At 41.5% G+C, this 24,262-nt stretch overlaps 1 protein-coding gene across 2 annotated transcripts in view; it reads right to left on the bottom strand.

The window, feature by feature from the left end:
- Positions 1-24,262, bottom strand: part of LOC119726692 (serine/threonine-protein kinase B-raf-like) — a 53,317-nt gene that overhangs the window by 12,607 nt on the left and 16,448 nt on the right. The window contains exons 3-10 of one of the 2 annotated variants that reach the window (XM_038198486.1): positions 16,766-16,867; positions 10,069-10,386; positions 8,829-8,981; positions 7,681-7,737; positions 7,284-7,435; positions 6,328-6,493; positions 5,507-5,549; positions 1,218-1,355 (exon numbers count right to left, since the gene is read on the bottom strand). In XM_038198486.1, the coding sequence (XP_038054414.1) occupies positions 1,218-1,355; positions 5,507-5,549; positions 6,328-6,493; positions 7,284-7,435; positions 7,681-7,737; positions 8,829-8,981; positions 10,069-10,386; positions 16,766-16,867 (1,129 nt within the window). The remainder of the gene's footprint in view (positions 1-1,217; positions 1,356-5,506; positions 5,550-6,327; positions 6,494-7,283; positions 7,436-7,680; positions 7,738-8,828; positions 8,982-10,068; positions 10,387-16,765; positions 16,868-24,262) is intronic. The other variant, XM_038198487.1, reaches the window with a different exon arrangement.

Raw genomic sequence — 24,262 nt, 5'->3', positions numbered from 1 at the left:
CAAGTGCCATACATTGTGTAGAAAGTCGAGAACAGATTATGCAAGTCACTAATAGACCCTTCTCATAGACAGCCATCTTCGAAGGAAAATTACAACTGCCTGTTCAACGCCATCAGGTCCTTGTGCGCGCAGTGTGCAAAATGTTCTAAAACACGCGCACATGTTGCTCAAAATTCTTTTAAAATACGGCGCTGCCGTTGCGCATCACAAAAAGTTGACGCCCAAAATGCCGATCCACGTGTCAATCTGTAGGAAGTGACGTCATTTTGGAGAGACCTATTGGTATCGACCTACACGCATATTGGGGCCGAGGATGCACAAAGCGTCCCTGCAAATTAGTGCCATACCACACACTTTCCGTATACCCTGGAATCATATGCTGCATCTGTCCACCCCCGTGCGCGGTGGGCGAACTGCCCCCAATTACCGACAGCCAATTACCAATAAATCGCGCATGTGTCATGGCAAGCTGTAGCCCTGTAACTGGATGTGGCTTCAGCTAAACTCGACAATTCTGCTCGACTTTTTGCAAATTTGTCAACACCAATCCTGCTAAAACCAGACACCTGTGCAATAATGAAAGACTAAGACAAATGGGGACAAAATGACGCAAGATTTTAGGACATACATGTATACACGGACAGACAGTACTGATACAGAAAAAACTCATGAATTGCAGAGACAGACAGTTGTAGACAAACAAAACCAGTGGTGACAGACAGAGTGACACAGACCCACAGAGGGATGGACCATGATGCTACAGATGGGAAAGTCTGAAACATGACAAGACAAGCTAAAAAGGAAGATTGACAGAGTAAGTAAAATGAGAGCAGAAATGAGATTGACAGAAACAAAATATTCAAAACACACTTTCTAGATATCCAGATAATAATGGAAGAAAGAATAAAAAGAGGGAAATTATCTACATTCTACAAATCTTAAACAGTATTATCTGTCCTTCATTTGGTGTAAACACTTCCAAATGTCTCAAACTGTTGTTAATTTAAATCATGGACATTCCAACTCGCACATTTTGAAACCGAGAGAATTTCGAAATCAACCCTCACAGTTTGTTTAATACCCAGCTGATTAGTTTAGTACAGTGCAACTACGTATATTAATAATAGTCCACATCTAACCTGTATACATTCACAGCCCTTTTGTGATTTTTTTGTTCGGATATGTTAAAGCGTGAAGCGAAGCATGATAAGACTCACCAGGTAGTGCACTGGTTGGGCTGTAATCAAAGACAGTATCGCGCCCAGCGCTCAGAATGGTAGGCGTGAAGCTAATTTGGCGCGGCCGGGCCACACTCACTGCAGGGCTTACTGCGTGCGTGTGTCTGGCTCCAAGATCTAGGAGTGGGGAAGGTGAAGGGAAGGGATTAGGGGGGAGGTGAAGGGCATAGACGAGGAGGGGACGGGGTAGGATAGGAATGGATTGGAAGGAATACATTGGGAATGTTTAGGAAGGAAAAGTGTAGGGAAGGCATGGATATGGAAGGAAAAGGATGGATAAGGAAGAATGAATTGGGAATGAATAGGTAGGACAGGGAATGTGAGAAATGTATAGGGAAGAGAAAGGGTTGGGAACGGATGGATAGGGAAGGAAAAGGATGGATATGGAAGGATGAATTGGGAATGAATAGGTAGGACAGGGAATGGAAGGAATGTATAGGGAAGGGAAAGGGTTGGGAATGGATGGATATGGAAAGAAAAGGATGGATAAGGAAGGATGAATTGGGAATGAATAGGCAGGACAGGGAATGTGAGGAATGCATAGGGAAGGGAAAGGGTTGGGAACAGATGGATAGGGAAGGAAAAGGATGGATAAGGAAGGATGAATTGGGAACGAATAGGCAGGACAGGGAATGGAAGGAATGTATAGGGAAGGAAAAAGGATGAGAAGTGATGGATAGGGATGGAAAGGGTATGGAAAGGGTTGCGAAGAAAAGGACAAGCGGAATGGGAGGAAATGGAAGGGAGGGGAAGGGATGGATATGGAAGGAAAAAGATGGATTTGGAGGGTTGAATTGGAAATGAATAGGAAAGGAAAAGGGTTGGATAGGGAATGGAAGGGATCGATAAGGGTGGGAAAAAAGGTAGGACAAGGAATGGAAGGGATGAATCGAAGAGAGAAAGGGTAGCAAAGGAAAAGGGAAGGTATGGATAAGGAACACAAAGGGTTAGGCAAAGGGTTTAGAGAAGGAAAGGGCAAGGAAGGGGATGGGAAGGGTTTTCATGGAAGGAAAAAGGTGGATAAGGAAGGATGAATTGGGATTTATAAGGAAGGAAAAATGTTGTAAAGGAAATGGAGGGATTAATAGTGAAGGAAAACAGAGGAGGGATGAATAGGAAACAAAAACAGTAGGGATGGGTATTGAAGGAAAGGATAGGGAAGGGAATGGAAAAGATGGAATAGGGATGGGAAGGAAAGGAAAGGATTTAAAGGAATACACGGGGATGGATAGGAAAGGGCATGGACAAATTTATAGAGCAGGAAAGGATTGGGAAAGGAATTAAAGTAATGGATAGGGATTGGTAGGGAAGGGAATAAATAGGAATGATATGGATGGGGATTGAAGGAATGGATAGGGAAGGAACGGATACGAGAAGGGAAAGGATATGGATAGGAAAGGGAATTGAAGGAATGGAAAGGGAAGGAATAGAGATGGGCAAGAGAAGTAAAGCAGAGGTAAAAAAGTGCCAAAAAGAGGGGAGGAAAATGACAAGAACAATCAGGCACCACAACAAGTAAATGGGGAAGCGGGCAGAGGTCCATGAGAAAAGGTTGAGATGTGAGACATTGATTAAGTGCATGGGGTACCAACAAGTAATGGTTTTACAAAACAGAGTTATGAGAGTATCTTTAAGATTAAGGACAGAATGACAATGAAAGAGGCAGTTTTTTTATGGAGCAACAACAACAGAAATAGGGGGACAGGATGTTGTAAGATATGATGCAGAGTTTTGAGTAAACCACATGTCATATTTCAAGTGAGGGCACAAGAGAGCAACGACAAAGGAATGCCTTTGTGAGGGTTTATTTGGATAGTCTGTCTCTTGACCTGGAACAGGGTGACTTGTGGTTGACATCTGATTGATGTGTGGTGACTTGATTTCAACTCTTGGTATCAGTTTTGGGGACAAGAACAATCACACGTCATCTAATCTCAAGTCAAATGACAATCTAGTCTCAAATCAGGCGACAATCTCGTCTCAAAAAAATGTGACAATCTAGTCTCAAATCAAGCGACAATCTAGTCTTTAATAAAGTGACAATCCGGTCTCAAATCAAGTGACAATCCAGTCTCAAATCAAGTGACAATCGAGTCTCAAATCAAGTGACAATCTAGTCTCTACTCAAGTGACAATCTAGTCTCAAATCAAGTGACAGTCTAGTCTCGAATCAAGTGACAGTCTAGTCTCGAATCAAGTGACAGTCTAGTCTCAAATCAAGTGACAGTCTAGTCTCAAATCAAGTGACAGTCTAGTCTCAAATCAAGTGACAGTCTAGACTCGAATCAAGTGAAAAGCTTTTCAAATGAACTTTGGCACAGGCATTCATTTGTCATTGTCCATCCCTGCATGTTACTTGTGACCTGACTTTTGATTTGACTTCTGATTGACTTCTAACTTTGATTGACTTGATCAACATAGCAAATGTGTTTCGATGACAATGTTGACGATGCAGATGACAAAAATGACAATGATGGAGGTGAAAAGTGGTGACATATAAATGACAATTGTAATGATTGAATTCGATGATAACTGAGCTAAAGGTGACAAAGGCCATTGTGATGATTATAATCAAAATCATAATCAGAACCTTAGTCACAATGACAATCACAATCATGTTCTGACACGGATCATAATGAACACCATTAACATGATGAATGCAATGTATGACTACATCAGCAAATCAGTACTAAAAAGTAAAAACGTACGATGATAATGATGTTGACAATGTGATAACAATCTTTAAGACTACATGTATAACAATAAGCGTGATGAAAGATGATGAAGCAATGAAATAACAAAAGAATTGTTACAAAAAATAAACTTGTATTCAAGGTTCAATGTAACTTCAAGGCAGAAATCAAAGAAACATGGCGACGAAGAATTGCTTTGAAATGAAGCAACCAAATTGGAGGGAAAGATACACTGATGAACAACAAGCGAGTTGGAAAATGAGATCTCACAACACTGGTGTGGATTAAAATAAATGGGTTAAACATTCACAACATTATTTTATAATGATCCTGGTCAGTCAGTGAATTAGTATTACTGAATGTAAGTTAGGAAAATAAAACGGGCACCCTGCATATACAAATGAAATACCAGCATCATGCAAATTTGACAATTTGTTTTGGAATGAGTGGATTTAACTCAGTAACGGAGAGAGTGGAGAAAACGACGTACTGGAAATGAGAAATAATTTACTTTACTGAAAAGTCAACAGTTTTGCATCCAACGTTCTGTAAGCTGTAATATTTTCTTATTTCTTCCAGGTGGATTTTGTGAAACTTTTCATGATGGAATTTCAATAAATTTCTTTTTTATGCCTTTAAATGCCAAAAGTTATAAATGAAACTACTAGCAGCAATGCTTCTAACTCTACTTGGATTTCACGCAATTTTAACAAGCTGAAAATGCAATCCAAGGGTTCAGCAAAACTCTCAGGAAAATAAAGACTGTCATGCTCAAACTTTGCGTTTCGGAAACAGAACATACCAGTCAAAAACTTAAAATACACAAAAATTAAGAACAATTGATGTTTTTTTTTCTTCTCAAACATTCAATGGATTTCTACTTCAAGCTGTTATGATATAGGTTAAGGCAAACAGAATTGGGTTTTTTTTTCAGAAGGAAGTGGGTCGAATGGGGAGGAGACGTCCCATGCGAAGAGGGTTGGGGTGGGTTTAGGAATGCGCTCGGCCCGGCTATGCAAGCTAGCTAGCATGTTATTTTTGGAGGGTGGTGTTCGGCGGTGATTTGTAAGTTAAAGCTGCCCATAACCATTCAGCCCAATTACAGTTCAAGGCCTAATTGATGGAACTGCTAAGCAGAGAAAATGATTGCTTAGCCAAAAATGGGTTACCAGCCAAAATGCCATGTGACGTTACACTGCTGCGACCGGTTCCCCGCATATTTCTGCTTACAACATAATTTTGCTAAGCACTATTTCCTGCTTGGCACTCCATCAAATCGGGCCCTTGTGCTCTGTTACTGCTTACATGCAAAGGGACATTCTCTCACTCAAAGCAAATGCTGTTAATCTTCCTAAAACCTCCTTTACTAAAAAAATCATCTATTGTGTCCATTGATTGAACAGAAAGCTAAAAGATAACTATTTGTCTCCGTTTTTAACCAACAAAACAAAATTGGTGTGCTATGCTAAATATGCCCTCACGCTAAATGAAATATCACTGTGCCAAGGACTGGTCGATCCCTGAGGAGGCAAATGTAGTTGCTTTTTAAAAGAGGACAGGAGAACTGATTCTTACCTGCTGGATTTTGTTTAAACACAAACTTTGAGTCGCTGAACGCCTGCAGGAAGAAAGGGGCGAACACAAACAGGTTATACAAAAACTTCATTTTTGACAAGGAACTTTCAAGGAACTTTCAAGGAACTTTCAAGGAACATGTCAAGGAACATTCAAACCATTTTAAAAAAAATTCTCAAAAACAGTCCATACAGGAAACATAAACACACCAAAAAAATTTAATCAAACAAAAAAAACAGGAATATTACCATTTCTTTCCAGATGCTTGATGAAAAATGGGAGGATTTTTTTCAGGTTTCGTATTTTTTTATGGGTACAAAATGAAAGCATTTTTCTAGTCTAGCAGAAACGAGCTTTGACTCCATGGGCTGCGTGCACGTTTCTTCACTACTCCCCGGTCGTGCAGAATATGAAAACAATGCTGACTGACTATTCAGAGCGCACTGCGTGCATATTTGGAAGGCCAGACGTACCATATGCAACGGCGTTATCGCCTGCACGTCAAGTACAAACTTTTTTCCCAAGACTGCGCGACGCCTCTACAACAATGAAAGTCTGGAAGTCTTGTTTTTCTCGCTAAATACCTGTATTTTGTGTTGTAAAAGGGACGACAGGCGTACGCACATTATCAATTCTACCAACGCGATGTCGAAATCTCATCTTTGAAAGATTGACTCTGCCCAAAAAAACTGCAAACTCAGCAAATATTTACTGTGTTTAGCAACTTTTCGTGCTCTACGAAAATTGGGCCTTGGTCTCCAGTTCACAAAAATCCTGCTCTACTAAAGGCATTCACTTTTTTTGTAGACCGCCACACTCACCTCGTTAGAGATTGCATTGACGGCGTTGAAGCTGACGTTAGGTGCTGAGGTGGACCGTTCTCTGGGTAGCGTTGCCTTGGGGGGATCTGTTGTGATGGGCGTGGAGGGAGACTCCGGCTCTTCGCCGTACGGATCTTCGTCCTCGTCGACATTCTTCATTAGAAGCCTTGAGATGAGGAAAGGGAAAAAAAGAAAAACAATTCTGAAAGGAGATTTCTTAGCCTGCTGAATTCTTTTTAAGGTAAATTCACCTATCAAAACCTATTAAGCCCGGTTCATACTTTACACGAAAGCATGTGCGAAGCGAAATTCATGTCGTCAACAATGGTGGACGCGTTTCAAATGTATTGTTGACGTCACGAATTTCGCTTCGCTTTCGCTTTCGCGTGAAGTATGAACCGGGCTTTACCCTCAAGTGTAATTCGGCTGGAAACCATGCCCAATTCAACAACATGCAACACTTGTCAAAGTGAGAAGCCTGCCCAGCGTTGCAAGATCTAACTTCCCACGCAAAACTGCCTCAAACGCCTGTGGTTGCCGACTAGCACAGGATAAAACATTAGCCCTAACCTTCCCAAATCCTCCAAAATCCTCTTTGCAAAATGGAGGATTTTGCAGGATTGAGGCTACATGGCAAATGTGTGCTGCTGATTTCAGAGGATGCAATGTGTCAAGGTCTTGGGCCGGACATTGTGTTGTTTATGCTCAGCTGTGCAGAAATGTGGACCTAGATCATACTTGAAATCCTCCGCACTGCTCCAGGATGTCACTGGCTGTGCCTCAACATAATGACAGTGATTGCCAGAGGATTTTGCAGGATTGAGGCAGTGGTCACTCCTCCAAGGACCACATAAGTTGTAGCGCAAGTGGCCATTTGCGTAAAGTTTTGTGAAATAGGCTGCAGGGGGTTAACGTCATTCCTCATGTATGAAGGACTCGTAAAAAAAACCGCTTACATTTTATACAGGTTCTCAGCGACGCACAGCGTGGGCACTTTGCTGGCACATCGCTGGTGGAACTTGTAGCCGCAGGTCTGACACCGGAAACCGTGGAATAATAACTTGTGACAGTTGTCGCAGAACATTAGCGTGAAGAATGTCTTCCTGACCTGTGAGTCAAATGGGCAAAAAAATTGATAAAACACTCATTTCCAACGCAGATCCGCACAAACTCACAAGACAATACACTACCACAAAAGTTAAGTACCTAAATATAACAAATTATGGTAAATTATACATAAAAATGTGCAAGTGTTTTTTGGAACTGGATTGTTCACCGATTAATCTCCTTTGTTTGTCCGGCTTTGAGACATTACAAAATGACAAAAACTGTGAAGGACAAAAAAATACTTACAAAATTGTGGGATATGCTCCGTGCTGTGGGATATTGTTCAGACACCTCAACGCAAACCTGTCATAGAAAAGGGGGTTAAAAAAGTAATTTCTTAAAAATTGTTACAATTTTTAAGATCTAACTTTAAAGGTTTAACCAAAAGGTTTTGCAATACTAAAATGCATTATTTCTGTTGTTTTCCCCAAATACTGTCCACGGTGGATTTATCCAAGATAATGACAAACACAGTTCCGGACAACAAATGAGACAAGGGAAAACTGGCATGAAAATGATAAAAACGGTTGTGAATGTATATTTTGAATTGAAGGGTCAGATGTTGTATCACTTCAGGGACAGGTTGATCCAAGGTAATCCTCTGATAAACCATGTTATAGTCCAGTTTAGAACACCTCAACCACAGATTCTGTATCTTGCTTGGCCGAGAGCGAGTCACACGGTTAACAGCAACCTTGTCCCCAGGGGTAACTTTCTTTTCAACCTCATATCCATCAGTAACCCCTGGACGGGAAACTTGCTTCCTGTATCCTGAGTCGATACAGCAATGGCAAGCAGTGGATTTATATACATGTACGTGTTTCATAATGAACGTGTTTTAATATGAATTTCTTTCCATACAAGTGTGCACAGCACATGTGGTATTCTGTGGTATTTGGTACTTGACCCCCAAACAGCCCTTTGGGGGTAAGGGTTAAAGTTCATTATAAATGCGTAAGTCCACCGCTTCGAAAAAACATCTTCCCAGTTAGTGGAAGCATACTGCTCGACACCATGGGAACGAGGTTGGGTTAACAGTAGCCTTGGTCCAAGCCTGGATTCAGAATTTTTTTTCATCTTATGCAGCTGGTCTCAGACAAGCATAGAGGGCGCTATCAACAAGATGTATCCATGCCACTCTGTGAAAAATCAGGTCCAGTCTGGCACTGGGACTGGCGGTTATACATCATACACGCATTTATAGCATGCGAGGCATGCTCAGAATTTCTCGGGTCACAGTGCCAACGTTCCCAAGACAGGATTTGATTCATCTTGTTGACAAACCCCTCTACCGATGCAGTGACTTGACTGCACTTGCCAGAAATGGGGGACCAGCAAGAGAAACAACATCCACCAGTCTTGAACCAAGCTTCGGTTTACAGTTAAAAACTCACTTCTTCCCCAGCTAGGTACATCATGTCCGTGTCCCACGCTACTGGATGCCTGGGCTGGCGTTTGTAGACATTGCACATTTCCACCGTCAGTTCTCTCACCTTCATGGCTTTGGCCAAGGCGTCTCGCAACGTCGTACCTGGCTTGCAAAGTACCTACAAATGGGAACGATAATGAGCGATCAGATTGGGGTTGGTGAAGAAGAGGGGGTCGTAAAGGAGGATTTTGAAGTATTGAGGACCTTTGAAAACCAAAGCACTGGAGGATTTTGCAGGGCTGAGGACATAACAGGATTTTTGCCTCCGGAGGATAATGGAAGATCTAGGTTAGCAGGTCCTAATTCAATGCTGGATGAAATTGGACGCTTGAGGCTCTGGCTGGTTGCCAGGAAAAAAAATGATTATGGAGGATTCAGGATATCACTTGCTTTATGCATGAATACTTGGGCAGGCATCCAGCATATGGGATCTGTGCACAAGTACCGGTACCTTTTCAAAGGCCAGAAAAGGAGAGTTGGGGGAGACCAAGACTGGTTCCTGTTCCATCCACTGTGTACATGTATTTCGAATGATCTAAAGTTATTGGGGGCAGGGATTAGTCTAGGAGACCATCGCAAGTTAAATTTGAAAGTATTCGTGCGCCGACGATGCCTGAGAATCACGCGAAGATGCTGTGGCTAATAGCTGCGGCACATTCAGGAAGTTGTGCGTACTTCGCACGCGAACCAGTACACGGGGCTCTCAAATGTGGTAAAAACGTGCCCTCTTTTGTTGGCGCACAGAGCCCATACCACTGTTTATTGTACAGCCTCTTTCCTCAAACTATTTAGGGCCTTGGCATTGCCAATCCACAATACAGGATAACAATGGAGGACTTCAATAAATTACACGGGCTAATGAACTCATAAGTGCATTAAAATCCGATTATGTAATAACATACAGCAAAACCCAGTGGAAGATTTCAAATGATCCAGGCTGAGGCCTCCAGCGATCAAAATCGGTTGAATTTGAAGGATTCACGTGCTCAGAGGTTTGAACTCTTTGCATTGGAGGACATTGAAGGATTTGGGCAGCTTCTGGACAAGAGAGCTTATGGAGTTAGGGTTAAATAAAATACTCTTGTGAGGAGGTGATCTGAATAAATTTCTGAACAAATGAGAAAGTTAAACAAACTACATGTACATGTAACTTTAATTAAAATTCCAGAGTTGGACATTCAGTCAAACAAGGAAATCTCACTCACTGATGTTCTCTGCTTGTTGGGCAAGGAAGCCCGCACGTACTTGCTGACAGGCGGCGACGTCGGGATCTCCTTGGCAACGTAGGCATCGTCGCCGACGTGGGTCCGGACAGCGCCCTCTAGTGGCCTGTAAGGACCATGCGCGAAGGGCCCGTCTGTAGCAGTGAGCGTCTTGAGGGAGTGCGGGTAATGCGGGCCGGGCTCAGGGGTGTACGGGGAGGGGACCGGTGAGGGCGACTGCCGGCCATTGCTCATGCAGTCCTGCAGCTCCTGCTTGCGCACCTGTAGCTCATTCAGCTTTTCCGTCAGCTCTTCATACTCCTACATGTACATTGGGTCCAAAAAAAGGAAGTAGAAAGATTGTTTAAATGCTGTTGAAGGCAAAACCTTCACAAAAAACCTAGAGTTACTTCATGTACGCTCATCTGTATATTTCTCCTGAGGTATTGGCAGTATCTATATATATAAGAGAGAGTTTAACTCGGCCTCCCAGACGATGTTTGCTCATGAAAGGATCCGAGACCGCGGGCTCACGCGGCGCCAGAATCGCTCCACGTCCGTGGAAAAATGCGGAGGGTGTCTTCCGCCAGGTTGGACACTTCGTGTCGTCCTGATTTTCCCGTACGGACCGGCGATCCGTTTCGTCGATTTTTCGTGACTGCGTTTTGCGCAGGAATTTGCCGTCGTGTGCGCTTTCACGTTGACTGCCTGGCCGCCCCCTGTGCTGGCTTTTCTGCGTGTCTAGACTGTGCGAGGTCAGCGGCTTCAACGTAGGGGTTCCGTTTACGTGTTCTACTCGGCCGTTCTGCAAAAGCGTTCACCAAATGGTGGATGGGGTGACCTTGGTAAAATATTTTTTCTCCATGGTGCGTGGCCACCAAGTGTCCCTATTCTTTCATATGCTTCGCTTGCCGCCCCTGCGCTGAGTGCAACGAATACTCAGAATGACTACACATTAGTATGCCTTGCGCGGTCTGACCAATCGAAAGTCTACACTGCGTAGTATTTCCGGGCTATGCAAAACTGTCGATGGCAACGCGTACTGCAGCCTGCTCCACACCCTGGAAACGAGGTTGGGTCTACGGTGCTCGCTATTTGAAGCGCAAACATGTGACGTCGCGTGATAGAGTGCTGTTGCTTCCATAATGTGTTTACAGCTCCATGCTTCCACTACCAAGGCTGAGCGTTGTGAGTTCGCTGCCCGCCACGTATAATTCAGTGTCGTGTTATAATTTCGGGGGCCTGTTTGGGGTCAACGAAGGATCGATGCATTCACAAAAAAATCTACGAAAGTGTCCGACCCGGCGGAAGACACCCACAATTTTCCACGGACCTGGAGCCATTTTGGTGTCGCGGGAGACCGCGGTCTCGGATCCTTTCAGGAGCAAACATTTCTCGGAGGCCGAGTAAAACTTGCTCTTATAAAGATGGTTGAACCAACTTCAATAAAAGCTAAATCGCTTTTTCCTCGAAGACGGTCTCGCAAATTGTAAGAAGTTCAAGTTTACGTTTGTTGAAGAGTTCAATACTGAAACTTAATTATAACCTTCCTCCATGATCGTTTGTAATTTTATGGTAACACTCAACATTTTCATTTCAAATGACACCTTTACGTTTTATTGCATTATGATTTATTGTCAAAACTGTACAATCAGCCTTCGCCTGTGTACTACGGTAACCTTTTCACTGCGTTTTCCAAATGCGACTGCCTTACAAAATGCCAATTTAACAGACCAACGGGAACATTTACAGACAGTTGCCATGGTACATAATTATCATGTGCGTAAATCGACGGGGGACAGGGGAACCCCCCCCCCCCATTTTAAAGCGGGGGATATTGTTTGGTTCCCCCCACCACACTTTTTCTTCCCCGAATAAAAATTGTAGCCTACAACAATGATTCTATTGCTCAGAATACATGTAGCTGATTCAATTACTCCAAACTCAAAACTTTACAACATGATCTTTTGCTGAAATTGGTTTTAGTGGTCAGAAATTGCCTCGCATCACACCACAGAAATTGCTTTTCTATAACTGCATGTCTCCTTAACTATATCCCCATTTACATTTAACTCCCCAAATTTTCATCCCCAACACTACGCCCTACCCGATCTATGATCGGGTAAATCAGCTTGTCTGTCATATTCATGCAAATATTTTGATCATGACCCTGACAGATCTTTTACAAGATCCACTTGGATGTCTTGGATCTTTGTAAAATGTGCAAAAAGCTCCTTGTGGAATCTGAAGGAACCGGAAGTGTAAGGATATTTTTAAACGACAGGACGTCAGTTTGTTATTCATGCTAGTGTGTCGTACATTGGAAAAAAGTAAGGTATGGGGGTTAGCTTTTTATGTGTGCGGTCACAATATTGGCAACCAAAAGTGGGACATTAGAGATCTGAAGCAAGATGAAAGCTGAATGCTGTTAGTTTTCTCTTCAATTGTTTTGAGAAACATCCCTTTAACCCTAACTCCCTAGCATGATTTACTAGCAACCATACCCATCCTGGCAAATTCCAACCCCATATGGAAAACTGCACCCACATATTTCTGACCGATTCTGGAGGCGTGCCAACCCAATGTAAACCCAATGTCAGTTTAGGGGTACTGTACCCATCCCGACAGATTCCAACAAAATATGCCGTTGGGGTTTGATGGGTTGAGTTCTGTTAGGGTTAAGTGGAAAACAATATTGAAAATACTTACTAAAAGGTAAAAAATTTAAATCTGCTTCCGGTTTCCCTACCTACCCTATTCTAAGAGCCCCTACCCTATTTTTTTTTTTAATGGGAAAAATGAGAAAAAAAACACCCAAAACCATCAATTCTACCTTTTACCCTTGACTACACGCAGACACCTCCATATGATCGTACACACACAAAAATGGCCAAAAAAAAAACTCCCTACCTACCTACCCTATTTTCGAATGTCACGTTATCGGAGGCAGAACTTTTTTTTTTTGGTCTTATAAGAATTTTTTTTTTTTCACCCCCTCATATGAGAAACAAAATCATGGTAATTAAAATGTAAGTTTCACTTTTGTTATCACTGCGTACCAAGTGGTGATATCGCAATTTAAAAAAAAGGAGGAGTTCACGATATAAATTGATAAATAGCTCCAGACATACAGTATCACAAAGAAAAGGTCCATTAGTCATACAAATGTTTGCATGCAAGATTCAAATTACACGTACAGCTAGTCTGGTTTCCTGGCCTGACAATTCCCAATGTGTAACCGATTGCAAACAAAATGTGGACTAAATAAATTTGGTCAATTGGGGTAGTATTTGAGAGAGAAAAAAAATGTTGTTTTTTTTACCCAAAATTCCACTTTTCTTGAAAATGACAGCATACCAGGCACATGGGATGCTTGAGACTATTATTCACGTATAGTCAAGTCCGATATTTCATAATAATTTGGTAGTTTCATTTTTTAATGTTTTGCAAATGTTGTACAATTGACCTATAGCAGTTTGCGAGTTAGCCACGCCCCTTAGACAACCCTATGGAATTTTTGTTTTAAATTGCGCATTCCGCGTCCATTTGCAAATGTTGTACAATTGACCTATCACTGTTTGCGAGTTAGCCACGTCCCTTAGACAACCCTATGGAATTTTTGTTTGGATTTGCGCATTCTGCGTCCATTTGAATATCGTGCAATCGGACAATATTTCGTAAGCTGCGTTGGCGGGATTCTACCACCATAGGTTAATTACAAATGTTGCTGACAGAGAAACTACATTTGTACATGTACCAATCATAACTGGCTATAGCAAGAAGTAAAAGTGAACGTCACACCAAAGGATTAACTGATTCCTGGAATTTGGTTGTAACCCTTTTTTTTTTCATTCTGTACCTATCCTTTCAGAGAAAATGTAAGATCAGTTCTTTCCGATATTTTCAACACACTATGGTAGGCCCTATAACCTGCCATTAACATACATGTAAAACTATCTCCATCCAGTCAAACTCCAACACCAGGGTTTGTTGGAATCTGTTGGACTGTGTATTGCACTGATTAACTGATTATGCTTCACATGGGGTTTGGCATACGACCAATAATCAGAGTCCAACCTGCCAACAGTGTTTGGGTACAGTTTACCACATAGTGTTGGAATTTGCAGGGACTGAGGAAGGTTCCTAGTATTCATAAAATACATTTAAAAATGTACCGGTACTCTATAACACCAATGGTTGCAATAGATAACTTCCATTGGACTATGCAACATAACCTTTGCTCAGAACAATGCTACAGATACTTGTACATTGTATACAGAGTATGTTAATTACACAGCACAGGAAATAGCCCTAACTTGGCACATCCATACAATATCCAACCCTAATTTTCTCCAACGGAAACAGTATATCCTAGTCCTACCTCAGAATTTTGTAACTGCGAGGGTCAAATTGTACACTGTCAGGTGACAATCGGGGATTTTCTATTGTTTTTTCTCATCATCAATCGTTTGTTTATACTTTTTGCAACAGCTCCCACTGGTTTTGTACACGTTTTCTGATCGAGGTCGTCCTTGATTGAACTCCTGTCCTCCATTACTCGATTATGCTTCACATGTGTGTCCTCGATTTTCACCATAAACATGCGCATGTACATGTATGTATACATGTACTGTATCTTTGCATTTGGGTTATTCTATATGGGGTCCTTTCATCCACTTTTTCTCTGTCCGTGGTACATCTTATGTACGGTGCATATGATTTTATAATGCTGGATACACTGCAGTCGTTCTCTGGGAGTGATAATGAATAGCAAACTACCTCCCCAACAAATAAAAAAATCCTTTGAAGTCATTCTTAGCCCTAAACTTCCTCAATCTTCCAAAGTCCTTGCGGATTGAGGATGAATGCAACATACAATTTTTGAAGATTTTGGAGGATTGAGGGCACACGGACATCGCTTGATTTTGGAGGATTGAGGCTGAATGGTGTTTGAAGACGAGGAGGCTTTTGGATGATTGCGGCTGAATGTATTCTGAGAGGCAGGGCTGTTGGAGGATTTTGAAGGATGGAGGCAGTGGGTATCCTTAATTGGAACATGCACAATTTGGGAGGATTTTGGAGGATTGAGGATGGTTCCTAGCAAAAAGGGCCTAGGGGTTGGGGTTAATAATGCTTGAATGGCAAATTACAATGTTCAGAGGTAACAGGAACAAGAAAAATGTCATGTTTTGGATCAAGGTACCGGTACATGTACATGTAGCTTGCTAGTCATAATCTCTCTTGGAGGACGACTGCATGAAGGAGTGCATCAGAATTATCAAATCACTGATGTCAGATGTAACAGGGACCCAAAAAAGGACGACCATTTGCATGCTGCAGCCAGTTGAAAAAAAAGTATTGCATATATGACATTTCAAATTTCTTGTACGCTGTACATGTGAATATAATCACATAGTGTGAGCCCAGGTATACCGGTAGCTGCCTTATAATTTTTGGTTTCTAAATATGATCCTGGAGACCCCCCCCCCAAAAAAAAAGACCTGAAAAGCTAAATGGCAAGTTGCATCATGTTCATGAGCCTATTATTACAATCCGTCCTCAAACTTTTCTTTTTTTTAATCCTGCTGTCAAATGAAATTGAATCTACTTTAGCAAGGCACCCGGGGATGAAAAAGAATAAAAAAGGGCTAAAGGACTTGGTGATACCCGATCGTCAGGCCTCAACAATGGCGACGGGCACGGTGCCCAGTATGTAACGCTAGAAGGCAGAAAAAGGGTTTTGAGGCAGGCCGAGGTATCGACGGCTGACACAATCAGTGAAAGGACACCGCTATTTACACACACCACACACAGGCTGCGCACAGAGAGAGGACTGCACAATGGTATGACTGATACCGGGAATATGATGAGCAACCTTTCATCTTTTGGCATACATGACTGCCCTGGATGCGGGGTGGCCAGAAACTATCAACTCCGCAAAGACAGCGAGAGCGCGAGAGAGAGAGAGAGAGAGAGTGAAAGAGAAGGGGAAAAAATAACTGGGGTTACTGCCCGGGTTTTTTGTGCGTGAGTGACCCGCGACGACGTGGAACAAACCGCAAGGAATGCCGCGTCTGGGACGAAGGGGGTCGTGATAATTACAGTGGCCGGTGCTAAATGACGGCTCAGAGTTTTTTGGGAGGTTGCCAAGAGAAACATGGTTCGGCCTGTACGCTGGAGAACTGTAGCAATATACAACCCATGAGTGACAGTTGATGACTTGGGCTGCAAAAACAAATACCGCGGAATGGGAACTACATATGTGTATGCTAAGTTCCTAAGTAATGTTACATCTGTAACCAAGGTTTTTAAAACAAATGACATATTGGGATACAGACATGTAATGTTTGACCTGTCATTTTTTTGTCAGAATACTGAGTCAACATAGGTACGGTAGTAAGCAATGATATGGATTGATGGAGGAAAGGCTTTCTGGATATTTTCAGAGCAAAGAGAATGCCGAGTGAGTCAAAAACAGAATTGGGAGGCAATTGCATTGTGACTTTTGGGGCATTTCTTGTCAAAGAAATGGTTCTGAACTTTTGACGGGACATCGACTTTCACCATAAAAAAAAATAAAAAAATTCTATTCGATACTGCAAACACATCATTTGAAATATGGGTGCCTTGGGTAAAATGAAAATGTTGCGATCAGGCTGCACAAAATGAAGATATGAATGATGTGACACATGATACATACCTCAACGAAGATGGAAGGGGGGTTGGGGCCGGAAGGGAACTTTGCCAAAAGTTCCTGAATGTTCTTCTTGGTCAGCTCGATGAAATGTTGCACATGATTGAGCTGGGGAAACAGAAAGAAAACATGCATTTGAATTACATACAAGTATCCCTAAACATTGCTCGATCCAAAGTCCTCTGTGTGCTTTTGGAGGACTGAAAGGGGACGAACCTGTGTTCACAGGAACAGAGTGCCCATCTCTCTTTCATTAGCGATTGGGTCAAACTCATATGCTGCTGTGGGGGTATCGCCACACCTCCTCCACAGCGAGTCTGTTACCTTCCCAGCATGGAATAATGCCGGTACCCATTTATCACCTGGGCTGAGAGGAGTAATTGAGGTAAAGCGCCTTACTCAAAGGCACAACAGGCATGGCCACGGCTGGGCTCGAACCCACAACCTCACATCATGAATCCTGTGCTCTACCCCTAGACCACAAACGTGCCCATGAAGGATTGAGGCTGAATGCAACTGAGGCTGCTGGAGGATTTTGAAAGATTGAGGCAGTGGGTATCCTTAACTTTGAACATAAAATGCAAAACTTTGGAGCATCTTGGAGGATTAAAGATGCATCCCAGCAAAGAGGGCCTAGGGGTTTTGGAATCAAGATATGACATTTGAAGGGCTGGGCAGCAAAGTTATCGGTTCCTGCTCAAAATTGTATGCAGTACGTACACAAGTGCTCAAATTTTAGGTGAAAATCTACTAGACTACAGTGTTTGTAGGTGAAAATTGACGAGGGCAAGTTTCTTCTCACAAGCCGTTGACCAAAAGTGATAAAGTACTTATAAAGTTAAGTTTGGGAAAATAAAAAAAATATAAAACATGTAGACTGTATTTTTTAATTACTGTTAATCAAATCCTTAAGCCAAAGTCAGGGAAAAAAAGTAGTATTCAGACATGCACATACATGTACCGGTACATGTACATGTATACATTATGTTGGTTGTGTGCAAAGTGATATGTCTATGGAAAGTCGTGGCGATATTCTGAGAAATTAGTTTTGAATACTGGAAATGTGCAGCGTATGCTACATGTACAAGCGATGTAAAATTGAAATCCGAGAATTTTTTTTTAAACCCTAACCCTCCCAAATCCTCCAAAATCCTCTTTGCAAAATGGAGGATTTTGCAGGATTGAGGCTACATGGCAAAAGTGTGTTGCTGATTTCGGAGGATGCACTGTGTCAAGGTCTAGGGAGTTGAGCTTAATATTCATTAACAATGACTGACAATCACTGAGATTACAATGTACCGGTATGCGCAAGAAAAAGTGGCACTGCATGCAGGATATTGTATTATTTCCCGGCATTGTAAGCACACACGTATACATGAAATGTGCAATGTTCACCAACAACTGAATGAGTAAGCACATTCTTATCACAAATGGAAGTCACCACTTACACGTAGTTCTGATTTTTCAGTACAATATCTATAACCCAGATCTTCCATAAATGTCGTACGGCTGCAGAAATTCAAAAACAGCTGCACAGAGTTTATCAAGATCGTGACATTTTTGGGGACGGGACCGAATGTCGGAATGTTGATCTCTAACACAGACAGCGGTGGTCTTCATCAAGGGCTGATTACTTGTAATTACCCTCATATCTCGTGAATATTTAATGAGCCAATAGGCTGATCTCATTGGTCAATATTCCGATATGAATCAAGGAAGTAAAAATAGCTGTCGTGTCCTGGATTTCTGCACTTTACTACTGTGATTCCAGGGTCAGCTATGGCGATAATACTATCTGGATTGAACAAAAACTGCTAGTTTGGTTCCAGTCTCACTATTCTCACGTTAAAAATGTCTTACACTGGTGTACATGGAACAGACAAGACAATGACATGACCACTGAACCCCAAACAAAATCAAAACAAAACCAAACAAATGCAACAAAACACAATAAAGACACAACAATGATTTTGGATTTTTGTAAGCGATACTGGTACATCGTAAATGTACAATGTACGTACACAATTATTTTTAAACAATGTTGTAAGTGCCTCCTTACTGCAAACATACATTCTGTGCCAAGTTGTCCTTTCAGTTCAAAACCAATCAAGTGACTGTTTTGAACAGTTAAGAGTTCCCAGCCTACATTACGCAGGATTGACTGGCTGGGACTGTCTGCTTTGACTGTAGGTGATAGATAAGCCAGCTGTGCCTACCCCTTGCCTGCTTTTGTCTGTTGACTGAATTGACTAGTCAGAGTGCTTGCTTAAAATATGGTCTGACTGTTGGCGACTAGCCTGTGTAAAAGCATGACGGGAAGAGGATTGATCTTTTCTTTTCTTTTATTTACATGTATTATTATTATTATTAATCATTTCTGGTAATGAAACCAAGGATTCCTCAAAAGCGCCCAAGGCAATGTAGCTCGCAAGACTGAAGAAACCTGTGGAGAGAAGACAATGAGAAGAAGTTACAGTTTTAGAGGTGGGAGGAAAAGCCCAGAAGAATATTCTGGGGAAAACCCATGGAATCAGGCAGGGACTGAAAACCCAATCCACATATTGGCCCAGGCGGGATTCGAACCCGGGTCACAGCGGTGGAAGGCGAGGAAAGTACCGCTACGCCAACCTGACTCCCCAACGCCAACATGAGTCACTATTTGTGACTGTTCAAGTAGCAGGAGGGTTAAGATGAAGAAAAACAAATGCTTGTATTATGCCCGGTTCATACTTCAGGCGAAAGCGAAGCAAAATTGGTGACGTCAACAATATGTTCGTCCATCACTGTTGACAACATGAATTTCCCTCTTCACACTTGCTTTTACGAGAAGTATACCGGTACATGGATTCTTCAAACTTTTAAAAAGAACAATACATTGGAAGAATTAACCAACTCACAATCTTAAAATGGTCACGTAAAGTCCCTGCCTGATTACAAATACAAAATGATATCTGAGTTGGGCGAAAACCCAATAGTGAATCTACATCTACAATGTACCCAATGGAAAATCAATGATTCAAATTAAGTTGGCCAGCGAGCTTTGACAAGCTTGGTTGTCATGTTGGTAAGACATCTGCACCAGTAAGCAGGAGGTCTTGAGTTTGAGTCCCACCCTAGTGAAAGTGCAAGTCCTCTTACAACAATTTATGTACAGTGCTTCTGAAATAAGTTGGTGAAGAAGGGCAAATAGCCAGTATTGAAAAAAAGGGTAACCATTGACATCTGTAGGCAAGCAACAGCATGCACAAACTGGATTAATAGTGTCATGCCATCAGTGATGAATTTATGAGATCTCTATGGACTGACGGGTATGGCCTTGTGATTGACTTCCCCAGTAGAAGTTAGGACCTAAGTAGGTCAGTTCACCAGCTGTGCATGTGTGTGTGGGGAGGATGTGTGGGGGGATATTTGGGGGAGGGGGTGTGGACTGAGGACTGTGGAGCGAGCGTATTGTCTGTTCAGACTGAAGTAGGTCAGTTTGCTATCTGTGCGCCAGGGGTGAGGGGAGGGGGAATTGGATGAGGAGACTACCGGTACGTGCGTATTATCTGTCCCTCCGCCCCACTGCCCATTTGGATTTTGGAACTGCCCAGTAGCATACATGTACATGTACATGTATACACACGTACATGTACTGTACATGTACACAGAACACACGTGTTTATCCAAATCAGGTCCTTGATAAATTTATCCTTACATGTACGTACTTCCAAGCACGATTCCATTATTAGTAGCAGATATGGGATTATATTTAGGCTTCCAGCATGCTCCCCCTGGCATACCTGAACTTGTATAGTATGACAGAATGCGTTTGTGTGTCATTCAAATGGTTAGCTGGGATTGTTGGAGGGTGATCAGCAATGCTCGGAATGCTCCTCATTTAGCAATCGCCTCCCAAAAATACAACAATAATGCAGTGAGCTACATGTACGTGTACGCATTAAATTCTTACAAATAACTTGTGTACATATCGGTACCGTACGTGTACGTACCAGTACGTAAGCACATTTTTTCTCCATATCTAGAGCTGGCTATTATGAACACATTCCAATCATGCTATTTTTCTTTTTAATAAAAAGGGACTTCAGAATGTTTCTTTCTAGGAAAACAAACTCTGTCGAATTCGTTCACTGGTCATTGATCAATTGATGCAGAAAATGATTGTGAAATAGCTGTGGTTGGGATTTCTTGGGGGAAAAAAAACTTTTTACAACTTTTCTCTATCCCTAAAAGTCAATTACATCAGAAATTCTGATTTTCAGTTTTGTAATATCAGCCTAACAGTGTTGAAGGAACAGAAAACAAACTATAATTTCTTATTTCCTACCAAATAATCTGAAGTCTGAATTAATCTTAAACCACAACTATAACTGTATTTTAACACACAATCATCTTTACCTGTAAATCAATCAATTTGAAGGTATTTATGACTTTGTTTTTCAAAGATTACATGTTCTTTTTAAGTTTTATGATAATCCCTACAATTCTTAACTAGGTTAAAGCATCCATGGTTAAAGCAAAGCACCCTTTTCTTATTTATAGAAATAATTATCGCTTGACATACATTAAAATTAAGTACACTACATGTACACTGTACATATCGGTACATGTCAGTACAAGCACATTGTACATACATGTACCGGTATGTATACATGCCCTCTTGTCCATCAATAATGGTACAAAAGGAAGTTGCACCCACGTTGTCATGAAAATTTTAATTTAAAAACTAATAAATCTTATCACGCTTTATACAGCATAAACCACAAAATGCCATTAAGAGTATAAACAGGACATTGTGGTTTTTGCCTTGGCCTTTTACACACGGTACACATGGGCGGCAAAGAAAGGTGCATACATGTACAAAATGTGCAATAAAACCCAAGAAACTACAAAACTGCTCTGGTAGATTTGAAGAAAACAATCCTATTATTGCTGCACATTCCAAGCCCAAACTGAAAGTATGCAAGGAATGGCTGTTGTAGTGTACAGTACATGCCTTTTTAGTAGTGCACTGTAAAGGGGCTTGACCTATGGCTGAATGGGCTGAACAATAGAAAGGTATGCGAGGTATTTCAGATAAGGCATTCCCAGCCAAAGGCTTAAAAAGGGTTCACCTGTTTGCGCATACCTCAAGACAGTAAAAAAGTGAAGCGTTTTTGATCAAGGTTCCCAGCACTTATGAATTTACCAAGTTCCCTGAGTTTTCCCTGAGTTTTTTCCCTCTAATATTTCCCTGCAAAATGTTCAAAATTCCATGAGAAATGTTTTCACTTTAACAATGTATTATCAGAGATACTGATAATACATGTATCTAGGCAACTTGTTGAGAAGCAATGGCCTCCCTTCTCCTCTTATAAAGCCGTCCTTTCCTCACCTTAACCTTAACTCCCTAGCATGATTTACTAGGAACCATACCCATCCTGGCAAATTCCAACACCATATGGGAAACTGCACACACATATTTCTGACTTTGATTCTGGAGGTGTGCCAGCCCAATGTAAAAGACTGTCAGTTTAGGGGTACTGTACCCATCCTGACAGATTCCAACAAAATATGCTGTTGGGGCTTGATGGAAATTGGCAAAAACCTTTCCCTCCTCGGCCACTTTCTTCATTCCCTGCATTTTCCCTGATTCTTAGTGTCTTTCCTTGTGTTTCCTGACTGGACAAATGGACACTCATAATCAAGGTTTTCCCTGATATCCAGGGTGGCTGGGTACTCTGTCAATAGCTGCAGTCCAGAACATGCCGTACTTTTTAGGCCCCAAGTCTCATTTTTTGATGTGAATTCATTTTTTTTTTCAGGAATATGTGATGCGATCAAGCTAAATGAGCCATTTGTCGACCCTGGTCATTTTTTTTTTACAGTTCTGAAAAGAGCCCAATCTCAGCATTACTGATGTGAATACTGCATTACTGATGTGAATACATGCTGACACCATCTTTAGTTAAAAAATTATGGAAGTCGGAACACTTACATGTATGAAGTGATTTGATTAAGTGGCCCTATTTTGGCCTGAATCTCCAAATGAAAGTTCCCGACAAACGACTCATTTAGCTTGATCGCATCACATGTATGTAGGTCACAAAACGAGGATGTTGTAAAAAATAAAAAGCGGAAAAGCCAACAATTAGGAGCAACATGCATCAGGAATATGATTATCTCAAAACATAGAGTGGTTTTGTACAAGGCATAACAATATCAAATTATCAATGCCCCGTAACCATTTTGTCCTTAATTTACCAAAATGGTATGTTACAAATTCAAATCTGCATTGTCTTTGTACATGTACACTTAATTAAAAAATAAATCAGACAAAAAAAGGATCACCAGTAGACAAGGGTGAGATTTGAGGAAAATGGAAAATCCAAGAAATAATTGGCAGAGGGTTTGAGGATCGCTGAGGGCCCCAGAGCAACGCAGGGTCGATCAGTTGTATCTGCCTCAAGGAATCAATTTCTTTTGTACTAGTACCGGTATGTAACGTTTCACATTTACTGTAAAACCTTCAAAATTCCAGATTTCAAGAGGGATTCTGTTGAAATCCTGACCAAAACTGTGACAAATCTGGACATATCCTGACAAATCTCACCCCTGCGACACATTTTTTTCTTGGTTAGGTTAAGGGCACAATGATGCTTATCAAAGTACCGTTCAGGGGCTACACACCCACCAAACTATGAAGCAATGAACAACACATTATCCACTTGCAGAATGCAGAATTAACCCTGAAGAACCAATCCAAGACACCAATTATTTTTTTCCCGAGCCTTCTTTCAGCTTTACCTTTGTATTATTGATAACACCAAAGATTTTTTTTTGGGGGGGAGGGAGGTTGGGGTTTGACATTTACGTTATTCAGCATGAGATATCATCTAACCTGGTTTCTCAGAAGATGCACAAGATATTCGCGACACTGTGCGCTGCTTGCCCTATTTATGGATCAGTGACAAAAACCACCGAAGTGAGTCACAAAACTGCATACCAGCTCACGAGATATACTGTACAATGTACCAGAACCATAGTACATGTACATACCGGTACACGTGTACATGTAGTAGCTTATACATACATGTACATGTACATTGTAGGTAGGCACTAATTTATTTGTTTTTCAAATCCAACTCGATAGAATTAAATATACACCTTGGATTCAAGATTTATTTGAGAGGAGGGATGCAGAGTGTGAAGAAAGAAGGACGAGTTTATGCACATGATGTATCAAATGATTGGTACATTTGTTTTTATCATAAATTATACTAACACAATTTACAGCCAAATGCCTCATTACATGATCCCACATGTATTCCGCTGTAAAATATTGTTGAGTCTTGGTACCAAACACTGACTAGTCTAGTCACAGACTCCCGTGTTAGAATTTACCCTATTGTGATCTGTGTTATATCAAATAAATCGAACTTAAAGTCAAAATTCTTCATTTTATTATAGTCATCAATTCGATTTTAGAATGTTGCAGATTGTTATCTTTGCTTTCACCAAGAC

The sequence above is a fragment of the Patiria miniata genome, unplaced genomic scaffold (assembly GCF_015706575.1).
Source record: "Patiria miniata isolate m_02_andy unplaced genomic scaffold, ASM1570657v1 HiC_scaffold_2, whole genome shotgun sequence".
In the NCBI taxonomy this organism is placed as follows: Eukaryota; Metazoa; Echinodermata; class Asteroidea; order Valvatida; family Asterinidae; genus Patiria; species Patiria miniata.
This window is presented reverse-complemented; position numbering and strand designations above follow the sequence as displayed.